General features: G+C 37.4%; 1 protein-coding gene across 2 annotated transcripts in view; it reads right to left on the reverse strand.

Moving 5' to 3' along the window:
- DOK5 (docking protein 5) overlaps window positions 1–23,389 on the reverse strand; it is a 173,678-nt gene that overhangs the window by 55,533 nt on the left and 94,756 nt on the right. For both annotated transcript variants that reach the window (XM_050746533.1, XM_050746534.1), the window contains exons 3-5: window positions 7,245–7,359; window positions 7,036–7,155; window positions 3,975–4,164 (exon numbers count right to left, since the gene is read on the reverse strand). In XM_050746533.1, the coding sequence (XP_050602490.1) occupies window positions 3,975–4,164; window positions 7,036–7,155; window positions 7,245–7,359 (425 nt within the window). The remainder of the gene's footprint in view (window positions 1–3,974; window positions 4,165–7,035; window positions 7,156–7,244; window positions 7,360–23,389) is intronic.

Below are 23,389 nucleotides of genomic sequence, written 5' to 3' on the forward strand. Positions count from 1 at the left end.
GGCCTGCAAAACATGGCCAATGCATAAGAATAATGCTATTCAAAATCAATAAATATTCTATGTCCCTACAATATTGGAGATATAACATTGAGTGGCCTGGGTTGTGAATATTATAATCATCTAACCAATGGAGTTCTCGGATTAAATAAGCAAATGGATGGACTATAAAGGGGTCATCAAAGTCATGGAATAAAACACTTGTATCTTCCAAGTCAGCATGTTGGTAAACACCATTGAAATAGTTCTGGAATTTATGTCACCAATATATCTTTTCATCCACCATTGTTTCACTTGAGCCGGTTCAATATCCCCCACATCCATACCTATCTCCTCTATCCTACTGTCCACACAATGTGGTCAAAGTGACCTTTATATACTTTTTTTTTTTTTTTTTTTTTGAGGTGGAGTCTTGCTCTGTCGCCCAGGCTGGAGTGCAGTGGTGCAATCTTGGCTCACTGCAAGCTCCGCCTCCTGGGTTCACGCCTTTCTCCTGCCTCAGCCTCCCGAGTAGCTGGGACTACAGGCGCCTGCCACCACGCCCAGCTAACTTTTTATATTTTTAGTAGAGACGGGTTTTCGAGCCAGGATGGTCTCGATCTGACCTCGTGATCCGCCTGCCTCAGCCTCCCAAAGTGCTGGGATTACAGGTGTGAGCCACCGCGTCCGGCCCTTTATAAACTATTAACACAATTACATCACATACTCACACAACCCATATACACACATCTCATACACACACACAGACTCAAACATACCAGCCTCCAAGTCTCTATGGTTTCCTACTGCACTTAGGAGAAATATCAACATCTTTTAAGCAATCACCTAAGTCCTTAGCAGTTCTATTGGATTTCAATATGAATAAACTAAATGTTTGCAGGATATGTATAGTGTTCATCCTAAACCTGGAAAATTAATAAGATAATATGTTTTTAAGTTTAAAATAGACATGAGATACTAATAAAATTTACTAAGGTTTTGGTATTCAAACACTGCCATAAAAAGCTATACACTTTTTCTACTACTATTAGAAATAGCAAATAAAAAATGATTTTAAAATATTAATAATTGAGTAAGTACTGTCCAAAACAGATCCAAAGAGTCTTGATCGATGCAGAATTCTCTTACACATCAATATGAAATATGAATGGAGGTGTTTTGAGATATAGAGTCATAGAAAAGTCTATTTATATTATAAAACATTTTCAATACTTAGATTTCACTGGTTATAGTTAATGCATACATAATTTCTGAGACCTAAAGGAAAAAATACACCAACCTTACCAAAAAAATTATTAATTTTCTATAGGGATTTTCTTTTGTTGTTGTTTTTTTCTTTTTTTGAGACAAGGTCTCACTCTGTCGCCCAAGGCTGGACTGTAGTGGCATGATCATAGCTCACTGCAGCCTCGACCTCCGAGGCTCAAGTGATCCTCCCACCTCAGTGTCTGGAGCAGCTGAGACCACAGGTGTGTGGCACTATATGCCTGGCTAATTTTTTTTTCATTTAATTAGCTTTTATTTTTTTCTACAATATATCCAGTAATGAATAAGTATTCTTATTTTCCTTTTTTTTAACTTTTGTTTTAAGTTCATGGTACATGTGCAGAATGTACAGGTTTGTTACATAGGTAAATTTGTGTCATGGTGACTTATCGTACAGATTATTTCATCATGCAGGTATTAAGCTCAGTATCCATTACTTATTTTTCCTGATCCTCTCCCTTCCCCATCCTCCACCCTCAGATAGGCCCCAGTATGTGTTGTTCCCTTCTATGTATCCATGTGTTCTCATGATTTAACTCCCACTTATAAGTGAAAACATGCAGTATTTGGTTTTCTGTTCCTATATTGGTTTGCTAAGGAATTAGGCCTCCAGCTCCATCCTTGTCCTGGCAAAGGACATGATTCATTCATTTTATGGCTGCATAGTGTTCTATGGTATATATGTACTACATTTTCTTTATCCAGCCTATCATTGATGAGCATTTGGGTTGATTCCATGTCTTTGTTATTGTGAATAGTGCTGTGATGAACATACATGTGCGATTGTTTTTATAACAGAACAATTTTGGAGAGATGGGGTCTCCCTATGTTGCCCAGCCTGGTCTGAAACTCCTGGGCTCAAGCAATCCTCCTGTGTTGGCCTCCCGAAGTGCTTGGATTACAGGCATAAGCCACCAGCCTGGACTGGGATTTTCTTATAAGAAGAATAAATAAGTAATTCTCACAAAACAAAAACATTGCTCTAAACATTAAAGGTTTACTTTTTGTGATAACTTTTATAGTCTTTGAAAGATTCACCAACTTGTTTCTAGGTACTTAAAAATAAAATAGACCAGAAAAGAGCTGTATGAAAAGTATAAAGTAAAAAACTTTCCAGACAGTTGTAAGAACATCAAATTGATCATATTTCTAAAATGTAAATTTTAAATAATTGGGCTTTGATTATTTAAAATGTAATTTTTTTTTTTTTTTTTTTTTTTTTGAGATGGAGTCTCACTCTGTCACCCAGCCTGGAGTGCAGTGGCGCAATCTCGGCTCACTACAAGCTCCATCTCCCGGGTTCACACCATTCTCATGCCTCAGCTTCCTGAGTAGCTGAGACTACAGGTAAAACGTAAATTTTAAATAATTGGGCTTTGTTCATTAAAATGGAATGAACAGATTAGTTAGAGGGGACCACTACTGTTACCCATTCACATGGATTGGGGTGTTTAGAACTTCTGTGTTTACTTTCCTTATATCAAGAGTCATATTCCTGTCAGGAATAACTGTCTGCTTTTACAAGCAATTGTTATTTAACATCACAAGTTGATGGTTTTCAATTTCAGTGTAATGTCAGGCCATATACAGAAGAACTTATACTTCTTAAAATTTAGGCATTTAAAATTCTAAAATAGAAAATTTATCTGGCTGGGAGTGGTGGCTCATGCCTGTAATCCCAGCACTTTGGGAGGCCAAGGTGCAAGGTCAGGAGATCGAGACCATCCTGGCTAACACAGTGAAAAACCCCATCTCTAGTAAAAATACAAAAAATTAGCCTGGCGTGGTGGCGGGCACCTGTAGTCCCGGCTACTCAGGAGGCTGAGGCAGGAGAATGGCGTGAACCCGGGAGGCGGAGCTTGCGTGAGCCAAGATTGCACCACTGCACTCCAGCCTGGGCGACAGAGCAAGACTCCATGTCACAAAACAAAACAAAACAAAACAAAAACAAAACAAAACAAACAAAAAAAAATCTGCAGTGTTTCCAAATGAATCCTAAATTCTGAGGGAAAAGTTAAGGACAAGGAAAATAGGATTCTGACTAGAGGAGTCTTTTTGTAGGTAGCAACCAACCCATATATTATTGGCACTATTTTATCTCTCCCAGATTAACCCTAAGAGGAAAAAGAGAAAACCCAGAAAGTGCTTAGTAGGTATCACAAAGAGCAAGTTTGAGCATGAATCTCTTCCAGTATTCATGGGAATCCTTACACTGTAAGCCAAATAGATGGAACTCAATAAATTGCAGCTGGTAAAAACTCCATGGCCCCTCATATTAATAATCTACCACGGTTAGCTCAGATGAGGAAACATAAGTGAAATAATAATATGAAACTTTCTCAAAATCAAGAAGCTGGCCTCTGTTCAGCTTGACCCAGGAAATGGTACCTTGTTAACGTTTTTACCTGGATCAACTTCAGTTTGTGGTATGGAAACAAACTGTGTAATGAAAATTTGTATCACGCATGTGAAACATTAGAATCTTCCACAGGGGAGAAAAGCCATGTTGAATATATAAATATTTTACAAGACCCCTCATATTATGTAATTGCAACCCTATGAATTTCCTCAAGTGACTTCAGTTGGGTCTCATATGCAAATCTACTGTCTCATATGATGCGAGCCTAGTAAAAATGAACACACACACACACACACACACACACACACACACACAAAACAGAAAAATAGTCATTAAAAGTCATTAAACTCACCTCCCTGCCTCAAAAGTGAACCATGTAGTATCACGTCCATACCGCCGCAGGGCGCTTAGCGGCCAAGAGATGAGTTTGACTCTGGGATTCTGGACGTCCCAAAGACAGATATACTCATATGTAATCTGCAAGGCACATTCGCCATGTACATCTAAGTTAGGAGATGGCATCAAATACACATTGAATCTCTCTGGGAGAAAAACAAAAGGTTAGTCTAAAATCCCCAGGAATAAAACATCAAAGACATTGTAGGAACACAGAGGCATTTAAAAACATTTCAAGTTCACATTCTACATTTTGGTTGCATATTCAGAAAGATAAATCTTTCCCATTAATTAACAGTCCCAGAAAATAATTTCTGAAATGCAGATCCTATTAAATAACATAATAATGATACAGCCTGACTGTCAGCATACACTAAGCACTATTTACATGAGCAAAGACCATTTTTAGAATTTTTAAATTTGCATAATAAAAATGTGTATGCCAATAAAAGTCTAAAGCAATAAAACCATTAAAAGCAATTTTTTTTTTCCTGCCAAGAACACATTAACTAGATCCACACTTTTGTGCTCACAAAAGATGCAGGTGCAAAACAACTATGTCATGGTTTAATGTTATTAAAGTTATATTGATCAACTTGTAATTTCTATAACTAAATGAATAAAACTGTATCCCAAATCATTTAAACAAAACTCCACAGTAATACTATGCACTTCACTGGCCAACAATTTGGGAAAATGCTAATGCATATATTTGAACTAGTTTTAACAAAGAACTTTCTTTAGCAAAATACTGGAAAGAAATGTTCATTGCATATTTGGATGATTACTAAAATGCAACCAAAATTATTCTACATAAACTGCTTGGCTGATTACTGCAACCTAATTTTCATCCCTGCAGTTACAGTCACCATATTTCTGGAAACTTCATTAAGAAGTTTTTGAGTCAAAATCTTTCAGTGAAATATGAACAAAAATATTACCATAGCCAATATATTTCCAACTATGCATCATTATGATAGATTGCCTACATATGACATTGTGGCATTAACAATTTTATATTAGTGGCATTTTAAATACATTGTTTTATAATAAGATAGTCATTTGAATTTTCATAGATTTTAGTTGAATTTAGTAAATAGTAATGCCAAGATTGTGTTCATGAAATGTGTTCCATTATCTACTATTCAAAAATGTTAAATTATTTCATGCTCCCAATAAGCAAATATTCATTGATTTCTAGTAATTATTTGAAAAAAATGTATTCTAATTGAGCACATTCCCCCCTTGAAACTTCCAAGTAAGAAAGACTATCTATATAAAGTAAAAGGTAAGAGAGATCATTATCAATCTATTTGCTTAGACGTTCTCTAAGTCCTATCTCACTCAAGAATAACAACAGGGGAGAGGTAGGAAAAAATAATAAAATTTTAAAAAGAATAACAGCAATAGTGGTAGAGTAACCATTTTATTTACAATCACTTGACGTCATACTAACTAACATTGTAAAGGGCCTGAGAGGACTTAGTTGAATTTATAATAATCCCTGATACTTGTAGACCAGAGCTATGATTTCCATTTAACAGAAGAGGAAACGGAGGCACAGAAAGCTGCTGTGGGAAAGGTATCCCCTAGGCCCCAGCAATTTTTAAATTCAGACTGTAGTGCAGTCAGGATACTGCTTCCCAAATACAAATTTGTGAAAAGTGCTGATCTGAGCACTCTAGGTGAAAAAATGAATCATAATCAAAACCTGCCAGGTTTTCTTTATGCTTGGCTCCTATGTATCCTCTCTGCCTGGGGCATCCTGATTTAGTGAACCAGAGAAGGAGGAGCCTGGGGATTGGTTGTGTAATCCCATCAATGACTCAACTTCTCTGTAACTCAATTTTCCAACCTACAAAGAGGCTCCTCTGAATTACCCAGCGCTTCTAGGTCTCGGTCAATAACACTTCCATGGAGATGGGTTATGGTAGATATGTTGCATCCAAAACAGTCACAGGTCGTAAATGTGTCATGAAGACAGAGTTCCAACTGGGAGGGACAGCATTTTTTTTACTGACATTGGAGTGTGCACCTACAGAAAGAGTCAGTACAATTCCATCTCTGCCATGTCCATAATCAAACCAGATGACCCACAGACCTTTCCATGGTGACATGCCCTCATAGATCAAGTCAACCAGCTAAAGCAGAGCTCTGTGATCTGATCTACCCTGTCCCCAGGCTCAGCTGTTAGGAGACAAAGAAACGATTCCTCACATTCAGGTTTGTTCTGTAAATCAACATTGATTTTTGCTGAAGTGTTCATGAATATTTTGGTCACTATTATTTTAAATTATTTATTCCCAGATTGAGTGCTGAGCTCAGAGTTGGCTCAAGTGTTTCAACAAAATATATACTTTTTTAATTACAGATTTTAGATGGGTTTAAATTTGGTGAAATATTCATAAAGTTTGAATTACATTGAAAGCATTGCAAAGCTGTTGATAACATTTTAAGTGAAAAAGGCAAGACCAAAAAATGCCCATGACATTTTAAAATCTATACACTGTAAATATAGGCCCAACAGTATTGTCTAGAATCAAACACTAGTGAGCTAATGGAATTGAAGCAAGGTCTTTACTTCCTCTAAATTTTAGTTTCCTCATGTGTAAAATGAATTATACCTATACCATAGGGCTGCTATGAAATGTATTTATACCTATATCATAGGGCTGTATGTAATTATACCTATACCATAGGGTTGCTATGAAACGTATAATAAATAATCTGAGATGAGTAAAGCATCTTCCAACAAACTGGCACATAGCAGGTTCCCCAAAATTTCTAATTGATATTATTAATGTGGATACATTCATGTTACGAATTGGAAAAAGAAAATAAGAAAAAGATACACTGAAATGTTAACACAGGTTGTGGATTAGATAAAAGGTTATTTTATTAATTTCTTTATGCATTTTTATACCCCAAAAACTTTACATAATGAAGATGTCTCATGTTTTATTATATGGAGACAGAAGCAGTTTTGAAAAAGAGAGGAGAGAATTTTCTTTACATACCACTCTGTTCTCTCTCAACCCCAGTGGCCAGTAAGTCGGGCTCTCCAAGGCTGATGTCATTGATCCGTGTTCCTACACACTCCATCTGGAGTACTTTGCACCACTCATCGGCCTCGAGATCTGTGGAAATGTCCAAAAGATTAAACTGTGTGCCCAGCATCCATTCAAAATCTAAAAGCAAAAGCCCCCCTGCCCTGCCTGAGACAAACCTGATTCGCAAGCAAAAGTCTTGGAGGTATCGTCATTGAAATAAATCCCTATGGCATGTTTCTTGGTGCTCTTTGGCAATCGAGCTACGTTCTTCACATTGTTGAGTTCTGTAACCTGAAAATGAACAATTAAAAGTTGACACACTCCCTGAATGAATGTCTCCAGTGTACAACACCAAAAGTGAGGCCCAGAAATCAGTATGGCACAGCACAGCTGAGCACAACCTGTTGAAAAAGTGTCTACTATCTGAAAGCTAAGATGTATTTAAGTGAATTTAGTGTTATCTGTAACACACAGCAAGAATGGTTAACAAATTATCTTTCCTTACTAAATTTTCTGAAACGTATTAAGTGGAACAGGCTTAAAACTTTATAGAGGAAGAACATTTTGGTTTTTCTTTTTTCTTTAGTTTTTTAAATCCTCCCAAAGACTCCCACTTGATCAACAGTTCTTATGTCTGTTTTGGTCTCTGTGGACAGACAGCCTTCTTTCTCAGCCGACTGCAAAAGCCTCCAAATATTCCATCCCTTCCGAGTACTCCCCACGTTAAGTGTCTTAAACACATCAACCCAAGGAAGGGAAGGGAAGGAAGAGTGTTCCAATTCATAACTAGATTATTTTACTCTTGACCAGTCAGAGGTTGAGTGTCAAGAGTCTTAAAAATGACCCTTGACTTGAGGTCCAAATTATAGAAAGTACATAATGAATTTGGTTTTCCAAATATTTTCCCTCTGTCTCTGACTTACTCCTAGCTCCTCAATGGTTATGGGGCCTCTGTTTTACGCTCTGAGAACACTACCCAGTGGCACCTTCTTCCTAGCAGGGAGGAAAGCCATCTCCACTGGACATTCTCTCTCTCCTTCCTCTATCTTATGATCCCTTGGCTCCTTTAACACTTTTGTAAACCCCTCCCTTTCCACAAAGTGTCTTGGCTCATTGTGTTTCCACAGTGGTCATCCCTTATACAGTTACATCCGCATCCTCGGCTGCATTGGAGGTTTGGAATATTTGGGTCATGCCTGAGAGAAGGCTTACGTGGCTTCAGGGTAAGTATTTACAAGATCAATAGCTTTTCGCACTGACAAGTTTAACCTCTCTTTCATATATCTCTTTTGTGCTGTTACACAAAAGCATCTGCTTTCCATCAATCTTTGCTTGCAATGATGTTGTGCTGTTTCTCCCGTCTATTACTCTAAATTCAGTAAGTGCTTAGCTCAAGAAGCAGGTGGGAAGAGAAATAAATACCCTCCATGCACAACACTAATCTGATTATTTCATTTCTCTGCTTCTTCATCTCCATCAGCCCTTTTTATAGTATAAATGCAAATTTCTTAGCATGAAATGTCATACCCCTGCTCCTCAAAAACTGCCCAAACATATCATGTTAGTGACTCAGCACCATGTATCTTATTCTGCAACTACACCAAGTGCCTCAGGACTCACCAGATACAACTGTTGATTTGTTTGTTTATTTATTTGTTTATTTTCTTGCCACTACTCCAATTCAAGTCACTATCATCTTGTGGCAACTACTTACTGGTCTTTCCACTTCCATTTTAATCCCCATTAATGCATGCTGCACATAGCAGAATTTTTTTTCAAAACATAAGTGTTGAAATATTACTCTGCATAAACAGAACACTTCAGTGACTTCCCATTGCACTTGGGACAAAAGCCTGCATCCTTAGAATGACCACCAAGACCCCCTGTGGTCTTGTCCACACTATCTCACCAGTGTCCTCTCTATACCTTTCCCATGTGCTCTATGTCTCAGCCACAGTGGACTTTGTTCAGTTCCCAGAAGACACCATAGTTCTCCTGGCACAGGACCTTCTCTGTCTCTCCTTACCTCACTCCCATTCCCACATGGGTCTCAGTTTAAATCTCAGTTACCCACAGAGGCCCTATTGGACACCTCCCATCCTAACACCTAGTCAGTCTCAAGGCTACACCATCCAATGATGTCCTACACCTTTCCTATGGGTTATTGGTTTCATGCTCGTCTTGCCTGAAAAGTGAGAGTTACATACTACATAGGGCAGGAATAGGTTTTGTTTTTGTTTTTGTTTTGTTTTGTTTTGCTCTGCTCATCATTGTGTTCCCTGAGTCAAACACAGAACCCCTCACATAGTGAGAACTCAATAATTATAAGTGGACTATATGAATGAAAGACCCAACTCACCCATACATTTACTTGCATGGTGCTTCTGGAAGGCAAATGCCTCTCTCTCTCCTGCCTCTTTTCTCCAGGGAAATTTCACTTTTCCCTCAAGATCTACTTCCTCTAGGAAACATGCACTGACCTTAGTGTCAACTAACATTTCTCTTCTCTCTGTTCTCATATATGCTGCATGAGGTTCTACTGCATTATCTGTTGTTATACTTAATGTTTCTCTCTCCAGCACCCAGCTAGACTTGAGTTGCCCAGCAATGACTTACTGAAGGGCCAAACCAATGAAAATAATCATACTGATGCCAACATGCATTGGTCCCCACACATATGCCACATAACGTGCTTAGCTGTTTTGTTTTGTTTTGTTTTGTTTTGTTTTTTTCGAGATGGAGTCTCACTCTGTTGCCCATGCTGATCTCAGATCACTGGAACCTCCACCTGCCAGGTTCAAGCTATTCTCCTGCCTCAGCCTTCTGAGTAGCTGGAATTACAGGCACCCACCACCACATTCAGCTAATTTTTTTTGTATTTTTAGTAAAGACAGGGTTTCACTGTTTTGGCCAGGTTGGTCTCAAACTCCTGACCTTAGGTGATCTGCCCGCCTCAGCCTCCCAAAGTGCTGGGATTAGAGGTGTGAGCCACTGCGCCCGGCCAGCATTTTTATAGATAATATCTCATTTGATCTTCATAAAAGCTCTGTGAAGTAAATATTATTATTATCACCTTTTCACAGATGAGGAAACTAGACTGCAAAAGGTTAAAGTCATACAACCACGTTCACAGCTTAAAAAATGAAGCAAACTGACCCTAAAGCTGTGCTTTTAACACATCTGAAACACTAATGACTAACTAAACACTTTCAGCCAGAGGATCTTTAGACCCTGAAAGCCACCTCTCATTTTAAGATCTCTTTCTTTTCAACGTGGTTAGAAATTGAGGTGGAAGTAGAATACGTATGCCAACTGTATTCCGACCCTCTAGTGAGACATTATGTAAGAGTAGTCCACCCCAGCCAGACACACAGCAACGACTTTGAAACATGTGACTTCATTACATCTCCATTAAGGGCAAAGAGGAAAAGATAGTCACCTGAAATAGTCAGGAAATGTAGGGGGAATTGTATGAGTCAGAACACGATTACCCATTTAGGAAATTGGTTTAGGAAATCAGCAACTGAACACCCCCGCTCAGGAGAAGCAAGTGACTGTTCCCAGAGCAGGCAGAGTCATAATTTTATGGGTCAAAGGACAATCAGATTTTAAGGCAACAGTCTCTGTCTGTACCTCAGAACTACACCTAGTGGGCATGTGCACACACACACACAACACATACACACATGCACACACACAACACACACAAGCCTTGCAATCTACACTAATTCATAATGTCATAATGGAAACTTCCTCAATATACATGCTAAAGTAATAATTATGATAACTAAATTTTGCAGATATATTTACAAGTCACATAAAACTTTTCAAAGATGTATTTATTTCCACTATCATTCCATTTTGCAAATGAGAAAACCAAGGCAAGACATAATAGTCCTCTTACAAAGAAATCTGCCTTATAAGAAATGCTAAAGGAAGTCCTTCAAGTTGAAATGAAAGTAACATGAAGATAGTAACATGAAAGCAAATGAAAGCATATAATTTACTGGAAAAGGGGGTGTGTGTGTGTGTGTGTGTGTATATATATGTATGTATATATATACACACACACATACACAAATACATATTATAGTACTATAACATTGCATTACATGTAACATTACAAATATCATATAAACAGCTTTTAATTTTGATATAGAAGTGAAAAGATAAAAGTATAAAAACTATAAAATTATGTTAATGGATACATAATATAAAAACATGAAATTTGTTACAACAATAACATAAAGGAGTCTAGTGGAATAGTACAGTTTTTGTATGTGATTGAAGTCAAGTTGTTATCATCTTAAAATAGATTATCATAACTATAAAATGTGTTATATAAGCCCCACAGCAACCAGAAAAGAAATACCTATAGGAAACACACAAAAGAAAATGAGGAAGGAATCAAAATATGATCCTAAATAATTTTTTAAATCACAAATAAGACAGCAAGAGAAAAAGATAAGGACAAAAGAGTTACAAGGAATATAGAAGATAATAAAATGATAAAAGTAAGTCATTTCCCATCAATACTTATGTATTTTTATTATTTATTTATTATTATTATTTTTAAACAGAGGTTCACTCTGTCACCCAGGCTAGAGCACAGTGGTGTGATCTCAGCTAACCTCTGCCTCCTGGGTTCAAGCGATTCTCCTGCCTCAGCCTTCTGAGCAGCTGGGACTATAGGTGTGCACCAACATGCCTGACTAATTTTTTTTTTTTTTTTGTATTTTTTGTAGAGACAGGGTTTTGCCATGTTGGCCAGGCTAGTCTCAAACTCCTGACCTCAAGTGACCCATCTGCCTCAGCCTCCCAAAGTGCTAGGATTACAGGTATGAGCCACCATGCCTGGCGTAGTAATTACTTTAAATAGAAATAGATTAAACTGCCCTATCAAAAGATAAATTAAAAACCAGGTCCAATGATATGCTGTCTACAAGAGACTCGCTTAGATTTAAGGACACACATAGGCTGAGAGTGAAAACATGGAAAAAGATAACCCATATAAACAGCAATCAAAAGAAGAGTAGGGGTGGCAATACTTATATCAGATTAAATAGGCTTTAATTAAGAGACAAAGAAGGACACTATAATGATAAAAAGGTGAATTCACCAGTAAGATATAGCAATTATAATATATTTGTATCCTGTACCAGAGCAACCAAATATATGAAGTAAACATTGATTGATAGAATTGAAGTGAGAAAGAGAAAGCAACACCATAATAGTAGGAGATTTCAATACCCCACTTTCAATAACAGATAGGACATCCAAAGAGAATATAAGTAAGAAAACAGAGTGCTTGAACAACACTGAAGACCAATTATACTTAACAGACAAATACAGTCAATAGCAGCAGAATACACTTTTTTAAGTGCACATAAGATAGATCATGTGTTAGGTAACAAAACGAGTCTTGACGAATTTAAGTATCTTTCCCAACCACAACATAATAAAACCAAAAAACAGTAACAGAATTAAGTATCTTTCCCAACCACCATGGAATAAAACTAAAAAACAATAACAGAAGGAAAACTGAAAAACAATCACAGCATGTGGAAATTAAACAGCACAATCTTAAACAACCAATAGATCAAAGAAGGAGCCAAAAGGGAATTTGGAAAATATCCTTAGCTGAATGAAAACAAATACACAGCATACCAAAATTTGTGTGAAGTAGCAAAATCAATACTAAGAAAGAAGATTATAATGGTAAATGCCTACATTAAAAAAGAAGAGAGACCTCAAATAAACAACCTAAATTTACACCCCAAGGAACTAGAAACACAGCAAACTATGCCCAAAGTAAGGAGAAGAAAAGAAATAATAAAAATTAGATTAGAACTAAATGAAATGGAGAATAGAAAAGCACTAGGAAAAAACAGTGAAACCAAGAATTGTTTTTTGAAAGATCAATGAAATTGACAAACAGCTAGGTTAAGGAAAATAAGTGGAGTCTAATCAGAAATGAAAGGAGATACTACTGCTGATGCCACAGAAATGAAAAGGATTATGAGACTACAATGAACGATGATACACCAAGAAAAAGTCAACAGCTTGGATAACCTAGAAAAGGCAGATAAATTTCTGGAAACATACAACCTATGTAGACTGAATCATGAAGAAATAGAAACTTGGAACAAACCTGTAACTATTAAGGGATTCAATAATTAATCATAAATCTGCCAACAAAGAAATACACATGATCAGATGGCTTTTTGTGTATTTCTTTGTTGGAAGAAATGTTGGTGTATTCCATGAAACATTTAAAGAAGAATTAATGCAAATTCTTCTCAACCTCTTCAAAAAAATTAAAGAGGAAGGAACACTTCCAAATTCATTTTGTGAGGCCAAAATTACTGTGATACCAAAGCCAGTCAAAGACACTACAAGTAAAGAAAAGTGCAGGCCAATATCATTGATGAATATAGATGCAAATTTCTCAACAAAATACTAGCAAACTGAATTCAGCAGCATATTAAATGGATAATATATCATGATCTAGTGGGGTTTGTCTCTTAGATGCAAGGGTTCTACATAGCAAGATGGAGACACCACATTAACAGAAGAAAGGATGAAAAGTATATCATCACCTCAACAGATGCAGAAAAGGCATTTGACAAATTTCAATACATTTCATGATAAAAACACTCAACAAAATGGGAATAGAATACTTCAACATGATGAAGACCATATACTCAATGGTGAAAAACAAAAACATTTTTTTTTCCTAAGATCAGGAGCAAGTCAAAAGGTGCCCACTGTCACCACATTTATTCAACAAGGTAGTAGAATTCCTAGCTAGAGCAATTAGACAAGAGAAGTAAAAGGCATCAATATCTGAAGGGAAGAAGTAAAATTATCTCCATTTGCTGATGACATAATTTTATGTGTAAAAACCCTAAAGATTCTGTCCACACACCAAAAAAATGTTAGAACAAATAAACAAATTCAGTAAAATGGCATGATACAAAATCAACATACAAAGAGTAAACAAATTCAGTAAAATGGCATGATACAAAATCAACATACAAAATCAGTTGTATTTATATACACTCGAAATAAACAATCCCAAAGGAAAATTAAGAAAGTGATCTCATTTATTATTGCATCAAGAAAACCCAAAATATTTAGGAATAAACATAACCAGGTGGGTGAAATATTTGTACACTGAAAGCTAGAAAACACTGAAGAAATTAATTTTAATAGACACAGATAAATGGGAAGGCATTCTGCTTTCATAGATTGAAAGACTTAACATTGTTAAAATTTCCATACTATCTACAATGATCTACAGATTCAGTGTAATCTCTATCAAAATCCCAGGGGATTTTTCAGAAATAGGAAAAGCAATGCTAAAATTCATATGAAAACACAAAGAACCTTATATAGTCAAAACAATCAACATAAAAGAACAAAGCCAGAGTTGCTTCAAAATATACTACAAAGCTACAATAATCTAAATAATATGGTGCTGGTACATAGGCAAACGTATAGATACATGGAACAGAAAGAGAACCTGGAAATAAATTGATGCTTATACAATAAAATGGTCTTTCACAAGTGTGTCAAGTTTACACAATGGGAAAATGATAGGCTTTTCAACCAGTGATGCTGCAAAATCTGTATATCCATATGAAAAATAATGAAATTCTACCCTTTACTTCACCATAAACAAAAAATCAATTCAAAATGGACTAGAGACTTAAATGTAAGACCTGAAACTATAAAACTCCTAGAATAAAACAGAGGGAAAAGGCTTTATGACAGCAGTCTTGACAGTGATTTCTTGGATATGAGACCAAAAGCGCAGGCAACGAAAGCAAAAATAGACAAGTAGGACTACATCAAACTAAAATGTTTATACATAGCAAAGAAAAAATCAACAGAGTGAAAAGGCAACCTACAGCATGAGAAAAATATCTGCAAACCATATCCTTGATAAAGGATTAATAGCCCAAATACATAAGAAATTTGTATAACTCAATAGCAAAAATAATAAAAGTAAAAATAAATAAGCCAATTTTAAAATGGGCAAATGTCTATTCAAAGATAGACATTTTTCCAAAGAAGATATACACTGACCAACGGATATATGAGAAGATTCTCAACATCACTAATCATCAGAAAAAGGCAAATGAAAACCGTAACCACAACCTCCTATCTGTTAGGATGGCTATTATCAGTAAAAAACAACCCCACAGACCTAAAAGATAAGGAGTGTTAGCAAGGATGTGGAGACACTGGAACCTTTGTGCACTTTTGATGGGAATGTAAAAAGGTGCAGCCACTTAGGGAAAGAGTGACAGATAACGATGTGTTACTGTAAACTGTTAAGATTTTGGAATTATTGCCACAGACATTGGCTAATACACCCTCTGTTTGATTTCCTTTTGGCCAAAGATTTTCATAGAGTTTTCTCTCAAATCCTATTGTGTAATAATATTGCTTCTTGTATGAAGAAGACCAGATTTCCTAGCCAAATTCCTAATAATCAGGAAACTCTACTAGAACATTGGCTATCAGTTTTATTTTAGCAGTTGAATCATGTTTTCTTTTTAATTTTCAAAGGAAACCTCACACAGTGTCCCATTATATGGATGCAGATCTAGTATAAGGAAATAAAGAAATGAATTCCACTCTAATCCTCTTTCCAGTAGTAACAATTATAAATCTACTTCTCAAGAAAGAAGCCCATTCACTTTAATCAAACACAGAATACTGACTGATTTTAAAGTAATACTAAATTCTCTGGATGATACAACATCCTTGGTAAACTATTATTAAACCCATTATAAGGATCAGTAAAGTGAAAATCAAAGAAGTAACTTAATTATAATTTCAAAGAAAGGAAGGGATGCCGCCACACTCAAATCTAGAACCTCTGGCTTCCAAAACAGGTATGTTTTTCCTAATACTACTCTCCATAGCAAATGTTCCTTAAAAATCAAATAATAACATGTGAATGAATCCATGACAGGCTGAGAAAATCAGCAAATGAATAAAATTAAAGATGCAAATGGTCTTAGAGAGAAATATGTTAAAGGATATTTCTGAAAATCATAAACTGCATCTTTAAAAGTACATCAGTTGGAAGTGGGAAAAAATGAATGCAAATCTTAATTTCTATGTAAAAATAAAGTATTTGTCAATTCAAAAGAAGGCAGTCTCAACTGAACTCATCTTTCCGACTTGCACTTTAAAATGTGGAAGACAAACTCAGCTTCTTAAAACCACTTGGTTTTATCTGGATACATATGGCACCATGGTTTAAAGCCCACGCAGGCTACCACTCAAATGAAATTTAAGACACACAGCATAGGAATCTGGATGCCAGGTCCCGTGGCAAAGCACATATAGTAAAAAACAGAAATCTCAAGACTGCAGTTCAGTGAATCTTTATTCGTTATACAACTGTGTAGTCACCATACAGAGCAACATATAAAAACAATTTCAGTCAATCCCACCCCTTCCTGGTCATTACGGCCCACATATAAAACTACCATTCTGACCTCGACCACCATTGATTAGTTCTTTCTTTTAAAACCTTTTTATATAAATAGAATATCATATTTTTTGTGTGTGTCTGGATTCATTCATCCAGTATCATGTCTGTGAGATTCATCCATGCAGTTGAAAATGTAAGAAGTTTTGGCTTCTGAGCAGTAGTCCATTATGTGGATGACCGTTTTATTTATTTAAAGTTTATTTTAAACTTTTATTTGCTTTCATTTTATAGGTATCTCTTATAGAAACATATAACTGATTTTTAGAAATATAAAATCGGATTACTATACTTTTATCCAATCTAAGGCATTGTCTTTTGATATAGATGTTAAATCAACTTAAACTAATTATGATGACTGACATTTTAGGAATCTTTTCAGTCCTCTTTCATTCTTTCTAAATCTTTTCATGCTTCATTTTTTTTAAAGGTATTCTTTGTTTTCTGCCTCTGTTCTTTTCTCCAGGAATTCTGTGTTCATGATTCTCTTTTTCAAAATTTTATTTTTAAGATTTTCAAATACAGAAAAACTAAAAGAATAATGCAACAAACACCAATGTATCCTCTCCTTAGGATGAACAATTATTAAGATTTGCTACTTTTATTTTTTGATTTATCCTCTCTTTATATATAAATGTAATGAGTGTTTGCGTGCATGTGCATGTGTACACACGTGCACATACTTGCTTTTGGTTAAATGATTTGAAAGTAAATTATATAATTTATCTCCACAACTCCAGCAAATATTTCTTACAAATAACACAGTTGGCCTGTAATCCCAGCACCTTGGGAGGCCAAGGTGGTTGGATCATTTGAGGTCAGGAGTTTGAGACCAGCTTGATCAACATGGTGAAACCCCACCTCTACTAAAAATGCAAAAATTAGCTGGGCACGGTGGCGGGCGCCTATAGTCCCAGCTACTCAGGAGGCTGAGGCAGGATAATCGCTTGAACCTGGGAAGTGGAGGTTGCAGTGAGCTGAGATAGCGCCACTGCACTCCAGCCTGGGTGACAGAGCAAGACTCTGTCTCAAAAATAAACATGATTGTATATTTAGAAAACCCCATTGTCTCAGCCCAAAATCTCCTTAAGCTGATAAGCAACTTCAGCAAAGTCTCAGGATACAAAATTAATGTGCAAAAATCACAAGCATTCTTATACATCAGTAACAGACAAACAGAGAGCCAAATGAGGAATGAACTTCCATTCACAATTGCTTCAAAGAGAATAAAATACCTAGGAATCCAACTTACAAGGGATATAAAGGACCTCTTCAAGGAGAACTACAAACCACTGCTCAGTGAAATAAAAGAGGACACAAACAAATGGAAGAACATACCATGCTCATGGATAGGAAGAATCAATATCGTGAAAATGGCCATACTGCCCAAGGTAATTTATAGATTCAATGCCATCCCCATCAAGCTACCAATGAGTTTCTTCACAGAATTGGAAAAAACTGCTTTAAAGTTCATATGGAACCAAAAAAGAGCCCGCATCTCCAAGACAATCCTAAGTCAAAAGAACAAAGCTGGAGGCATCACGCTACCTGACTTCAAACTATACTACAAGGCTACAGTAACCAAAACAGCATGGTACTGGTACCAAAACAGATATATAGACCAATGGAACAGAACAGAGTCCTCAGAAATAATACCACACATCTACAGCCATCTGATCTTTGACAAACCTGAGAGAAACAAGAAATGGGGAAAGGATTCCCTATTTAATAAATGGAGCTGGGAAAATTGGCTAGCCATAAGTAGAAAGCTGAAACTGGATCCTTTCCTTACTCCTTATACGAAAATTAATTCAAGATGGATTAGAGACTTAAATGTTAGACCTAATACCATAAAAATCCTAGAGGAAAACCTAGGTAGTACCATTCAGGACATAGGCATGGGCAAAGACTTCATGTCTAAAACACCAAAAGCAACAGCAGCAAAAGCCAAAATTGACAAATGGGATCTAATTAAACCAAAGAGCTTCTGCACAGCAAAAGAAACTACCATCAGAGTGAACAGGCAACCTACAGAATGGGAGAAAATTTTTGCAATCTACTCATCTGACAAAGGGCTAATATCCAGAACCTACAAAGAACTCAAACAAATTTACAAGAAAAAAACAAACAACCCCATCAAAAAGTGGGCAAAGGATATGAACAGACATTTCTCAAAAGAAGACATTCATACAGCCAACAGGCACATGAAAAAATGCTCATCATCACTGGCCATCAGAGAAATGCAAATCAAAACCACAATGAGATACCATCTCACACCAGTTAGAATGGCGATCATTAAAAAGTCAGGAAACAACAGGTGCTGGAGAGGATGTGGAGAAATAGGAACGCTTTTACACTGTTGGTGGGATTGTAAACTAGTTCAACCATTATGGAAAACAGTATGGCGATTCCTCAAGGATCTAGAACTAGAAGTACCATATGACCCAGCCATCGCATTACTGGGTATATACCCAAAGGATTACAAATTATGCTGCTATAAAGACACATGCACACGTATGTTTATTGCAGCACTATTTACAATAGCAAAGACTTGGAATCAACCCAAATGTCCATCAGTGACAGATTGGATTAAGAAAATGTGGCACATATACACCATGGAATACTATGCAGCCATAAAAAAGGATGAGTTTGTGTCCTTTGTAGGGACATGGATGCAGCTGGAAACCATCATTCTTAGCAAACTATCACAAGAACAGAAAACCAAACACCGCACGTTCTCACTCATAGGTGGGAACTGAACAATGAGATCACTTGGACTCAGGAAGGGGAACATCACACACCGGGGCCTATCATGGGGAGGGGGAAGGGAGGAGGGATTGCATTGGGAGTTATACCTGATGTAAATGACGAGTTGATGGGTGCAGCACACCAACATGGCACAAGTATACATATGTAACAAACCTGCACGTTATGCACATGTACCCTACAACTTAAAGTATAATAATAATAAATAAATTTAAAAAAAATAAAAAAATAAAAATAAAAACCAGTGATTAAGACCAAAAAAAAAATAAATAAAAAATAAAATAAAATAAAATAACAGGGTTGTCTCACATTACTTCAAAGCCATTTACACAACTAAGAAAATAGGCAATAGTTCCTCATATATTTAACTTCCATCCCATATCCAAGGTTCCCTAAACCTCCCCAAAACGATTTTTAGCGCTGTACCCATGCCTCTCCACCGTCACTCCAATCCAGAACCCCATGAGGATTCATGCCTTGAGTCTCTTTGTATCTCTGAGTCTCTTTAATTTAGAAAAGTCCATATTTTTTAAATGATTCCTGCCTGTTGAAAAGATCACGTTAGTTTTCTTGCAGAATGTTCCACATTCTAGATCTGTCTGTTTTCCCGCAGTGCCCTTCATTTTTCTATTCCCTGTGCTTCTTCTAAAATGGAAGTTACACTTAAAAGTTTGATGAGATTCAGGTAAACATTTTGGTTAAGAATGCTTTGCAAGTGATGCTGAGGACTTCACACGGCATTACATCATAAGGCAAAGAATGCTAGAAAATCCCTCCATGAATGAGGCGCAGCTTGATCACTTGGAGGTAGCTGCCATTTCTGTTTATAGTAAAATAGCAATTTTCCTAATTGTCATTAGAGCCAGGTGATGTTTTGGCATCACCTACTATCCTGTTTCCCAACCATTTCATCAAACAGTCTTAGCATTCATCTAAGGCTGTTCTCTGCATCAAAATACTATTTTTTTTAATCCCCCGGTTTGTCCTCCTAAGCCTACATGTCTATGGTTGCCAGGTTCAAGCTAAACATTGACTGAAGACATTTTTCCTGTTTCTACTCCACAATGCTTTTCACTAATATAATCTGCAGAGATCCCGATTATTACTAGAGTCACTATTGTTATTCAATTTTTAAATTTCAAAAATGTGTAACTACTGCATTTAGTCACATGAGCAAGTTCAACTCTTTCGAATTTACTCTGCCTGTTTAGCTGACATCAGTGCCCACCACATAGTCCTTGTAGGCACAGACATCCTCATCCTCAGCTTTTAACTTAGATATGTCAATAGGTGAGCTGCTATACACACTCAGGTAGCTTCCTCAAGAAAGGAACAGTGGCATTAAAACATCACATCATCATCGATCCTCTTCATGGGCATTTTAGCAGAAATAGCCAGCTGGCTGTTATCACAACCACAAGTTCGAACTGTACTTATTAAGGATATGAAGAAAGCCAAGCAGAGGTGGATACAGGTGTCCATCTAGTCCTGTGGAGAAGGGATATGGGTGATGCTCTGCTTCTCAGGTCTTTTGGCGGCATTTGCATTCCATCATTCCTTCCATCATGCCTTCAAAACCTCCCCAGGCAGCACAACATCCTTCCTTCGACAGAGACTTGTGGCAGATGGGGAAGGCGGTCCGGCTCGCCTTTCCTGGAGCAGTGCAGGAAATGACAGAAGGCTACCTTGTTGGTGATGTGTTTTTTGGCTCCAGCATGTGATTATGTTGGATGGCACTGCCTGAAAAATCAGTCTGAACAAACTTTGATTCCTTCTTCTCAAGATATATTCGAACCGCATGTGTTCTTCCCACACAGTCTGAGTTCCTCTAAAAGAAACGGCTCTGTTTGCATAGTTGGAAGAAGTAAAGCTGCACACTGAAGTTCTGCTTGTCTAGTGGGCAGCCCTTTGGAACTCTCAGAAAGCTCCCATACACCTCTCTGCAAGCATGGCCTTACTATGATGCTAGAGGTCATTATGTGGAAGACACTCTACTGAGATCAAGTCAATGCACAACCAATTTTATTATCTTTTTTTTTTTTTTTTTTGAGATGGAGTCTCCCTCTGTCACCCAGGCTGGAGTGCAGTGGTGCGATCTTGGCTCAATGCAACCCCTGCCTCCCGGTTTCAAGCGATTCTCCTGCCTCAGCCTCCCAAGTAGCTGGGACTACAGGCGCCCGCCACCACGCCTGGCTAGTTTTTTGTATTTTTAGTAGAGACGGGGTTTCACCGTGTTAGCCAGGATGGTCTTGATCTCTTGACCTCATGATCCACTTGCCTCAGCCCAAAGTTCTGGGATTACAGGTTTGAGCCACCGCGCCCGGCCTAACTTTATTAACTTAAGAGCCCAACTTTATTTTATCTTTAAAGCCCAACTGAAATCCATTTCATTTATGTGGTCTTTTTCTGTTGCTCCCAAGAAGCATTATTCCTGCTCCGGGCTTTGCACTTGTTCTTCTTTTGCCTGGAAACACTTTCTCTAGCTATGCCATTGGCTCACTCTCACCCTACCATCAGTGACTTGCATATTACCTCTTAATGAGACCATTCCTGATTATTCTGCTTAAAACTGCAACCCTTTCCTTCCGTACTTCCTATCCTCTATTCCTGCTTTAATTTTCTCTTTGGCATTTATCAGTAACACCAGTACACGACATATTTTGCTTATATATATTCCTTTCTGTCTCCCTCTATTTCCTCTATTGCGTCAGCCCAAAGTTCTGGGATTACAGGTTTGAGTCACAGCTCCCGGTCTAACTTTATTATCTTAAGAGCCCAACTTCATTTTATCTTTAAAGCCCAACTGAAATCCTGCAGTAGGGTCAGGGTTTCATCTGCTGTATTTGCCACCATATCCACATTGCCAAGAACCATGCTTTGTACAGGGTAGACCCTCAGTAAGTATTTGTTAAATTAAAGTTCTACTTCCAGAGGTGAATATTGGCATCATCCCCACTGTGAATGCAAGAAGGCTGAGAGGCACAGTGATGTCATTAACATACCCAGGGTTGGACCATTCCCAACCAGTGGCAGAGGCAGGCGAACTCCAGAGAATGATTATTTAGACCAAGTCTGCACAAGTGCAACAGAAGCACACAAAGGAAAAGATCCAATAATCTGATCCATAGGGTTCCCAAAGGTCCCGAGACCTAAAAAGGCAGGGGGGGGGCGGGGGGGGGGCTCCCTGCCTTGCTTGTGGGCCATTTGTAGAACCTTAAACAAAAGATATTATGATAGCATAATAACAATAATAATGGCAGTGGCTGACATTCATTTGGTTCTTAATTATATGCCAGGTATTAAGTTCTAAACACTTCACATCAATCACGTCATTTAATTTTTTTCCAATCTTCTAACTGTCTGGCACTATTGTGTTCCCATTGTACGTATAAGAATGTTGCGACGTAAAGAGGTTAATTTGTTCATACAGATGGCGAATAACTGAGACAGTAATTCGAACACAGAAAATTGAATAACTCTTTACTAAACCACCAAATGAATATAGAGAAAAACATCAGAGAGGCTATCATTTCTGGGTTAGGCCTTGTTAGTCCTAAGGTAAGTCTCGAAGGATGAGCATGGGTTTATGAGGCAAAGAAAACAAAGATAAGCTTCCAGGCAAAAGAAACTACACGTGCGCAATCATAAGACGGCAGAGTTTGGTATGACGTAAGGAAGAGTGATGGGAGAAAGGTGGCAACAGGAAACTGATGAGCATGAGGCTGGAGCAGCCGGACCAGAGCTAGATCCTAAAGGGCCTGGTGCGCTGCACTCAGGAGTTCAGGGTGAATCATAAGATCTGAAAAGCACAAATTAAGAGGCTTAAGCAGGCAAATGGAACAGTCATATTTATTCACTAGAAAGATGATTCCATAGGCCAGTGGTCCTCAGTCTGGGGAAGATTTTGCCCACTCCCCTTTCCCAGAGATATTTGGCAATGTCTGAAGATATTTTTGGCTGTCAGAATTAAGAAGATGCTGCTGGCATCCAGTCGGTCAAGGCCAAGGATGCTGCCAAAGGTCCTACAATGCACAGGACAGCCTC

The sequence above is a fragment of the Macaca thibetana genome, chromosome 10 (assembly GCF_024542745.1).
Source record: "Macaca thibetana thibetana isolate TM-01 chromosome 10, ASM2454274v1, whole genome shotgun sequence".
Lineage (NCBI taxonomy): Eukaryota > Metazoa > Chordata > Mammalia > Primates > Cercopithecidae > Macaca > Macaca thibetana.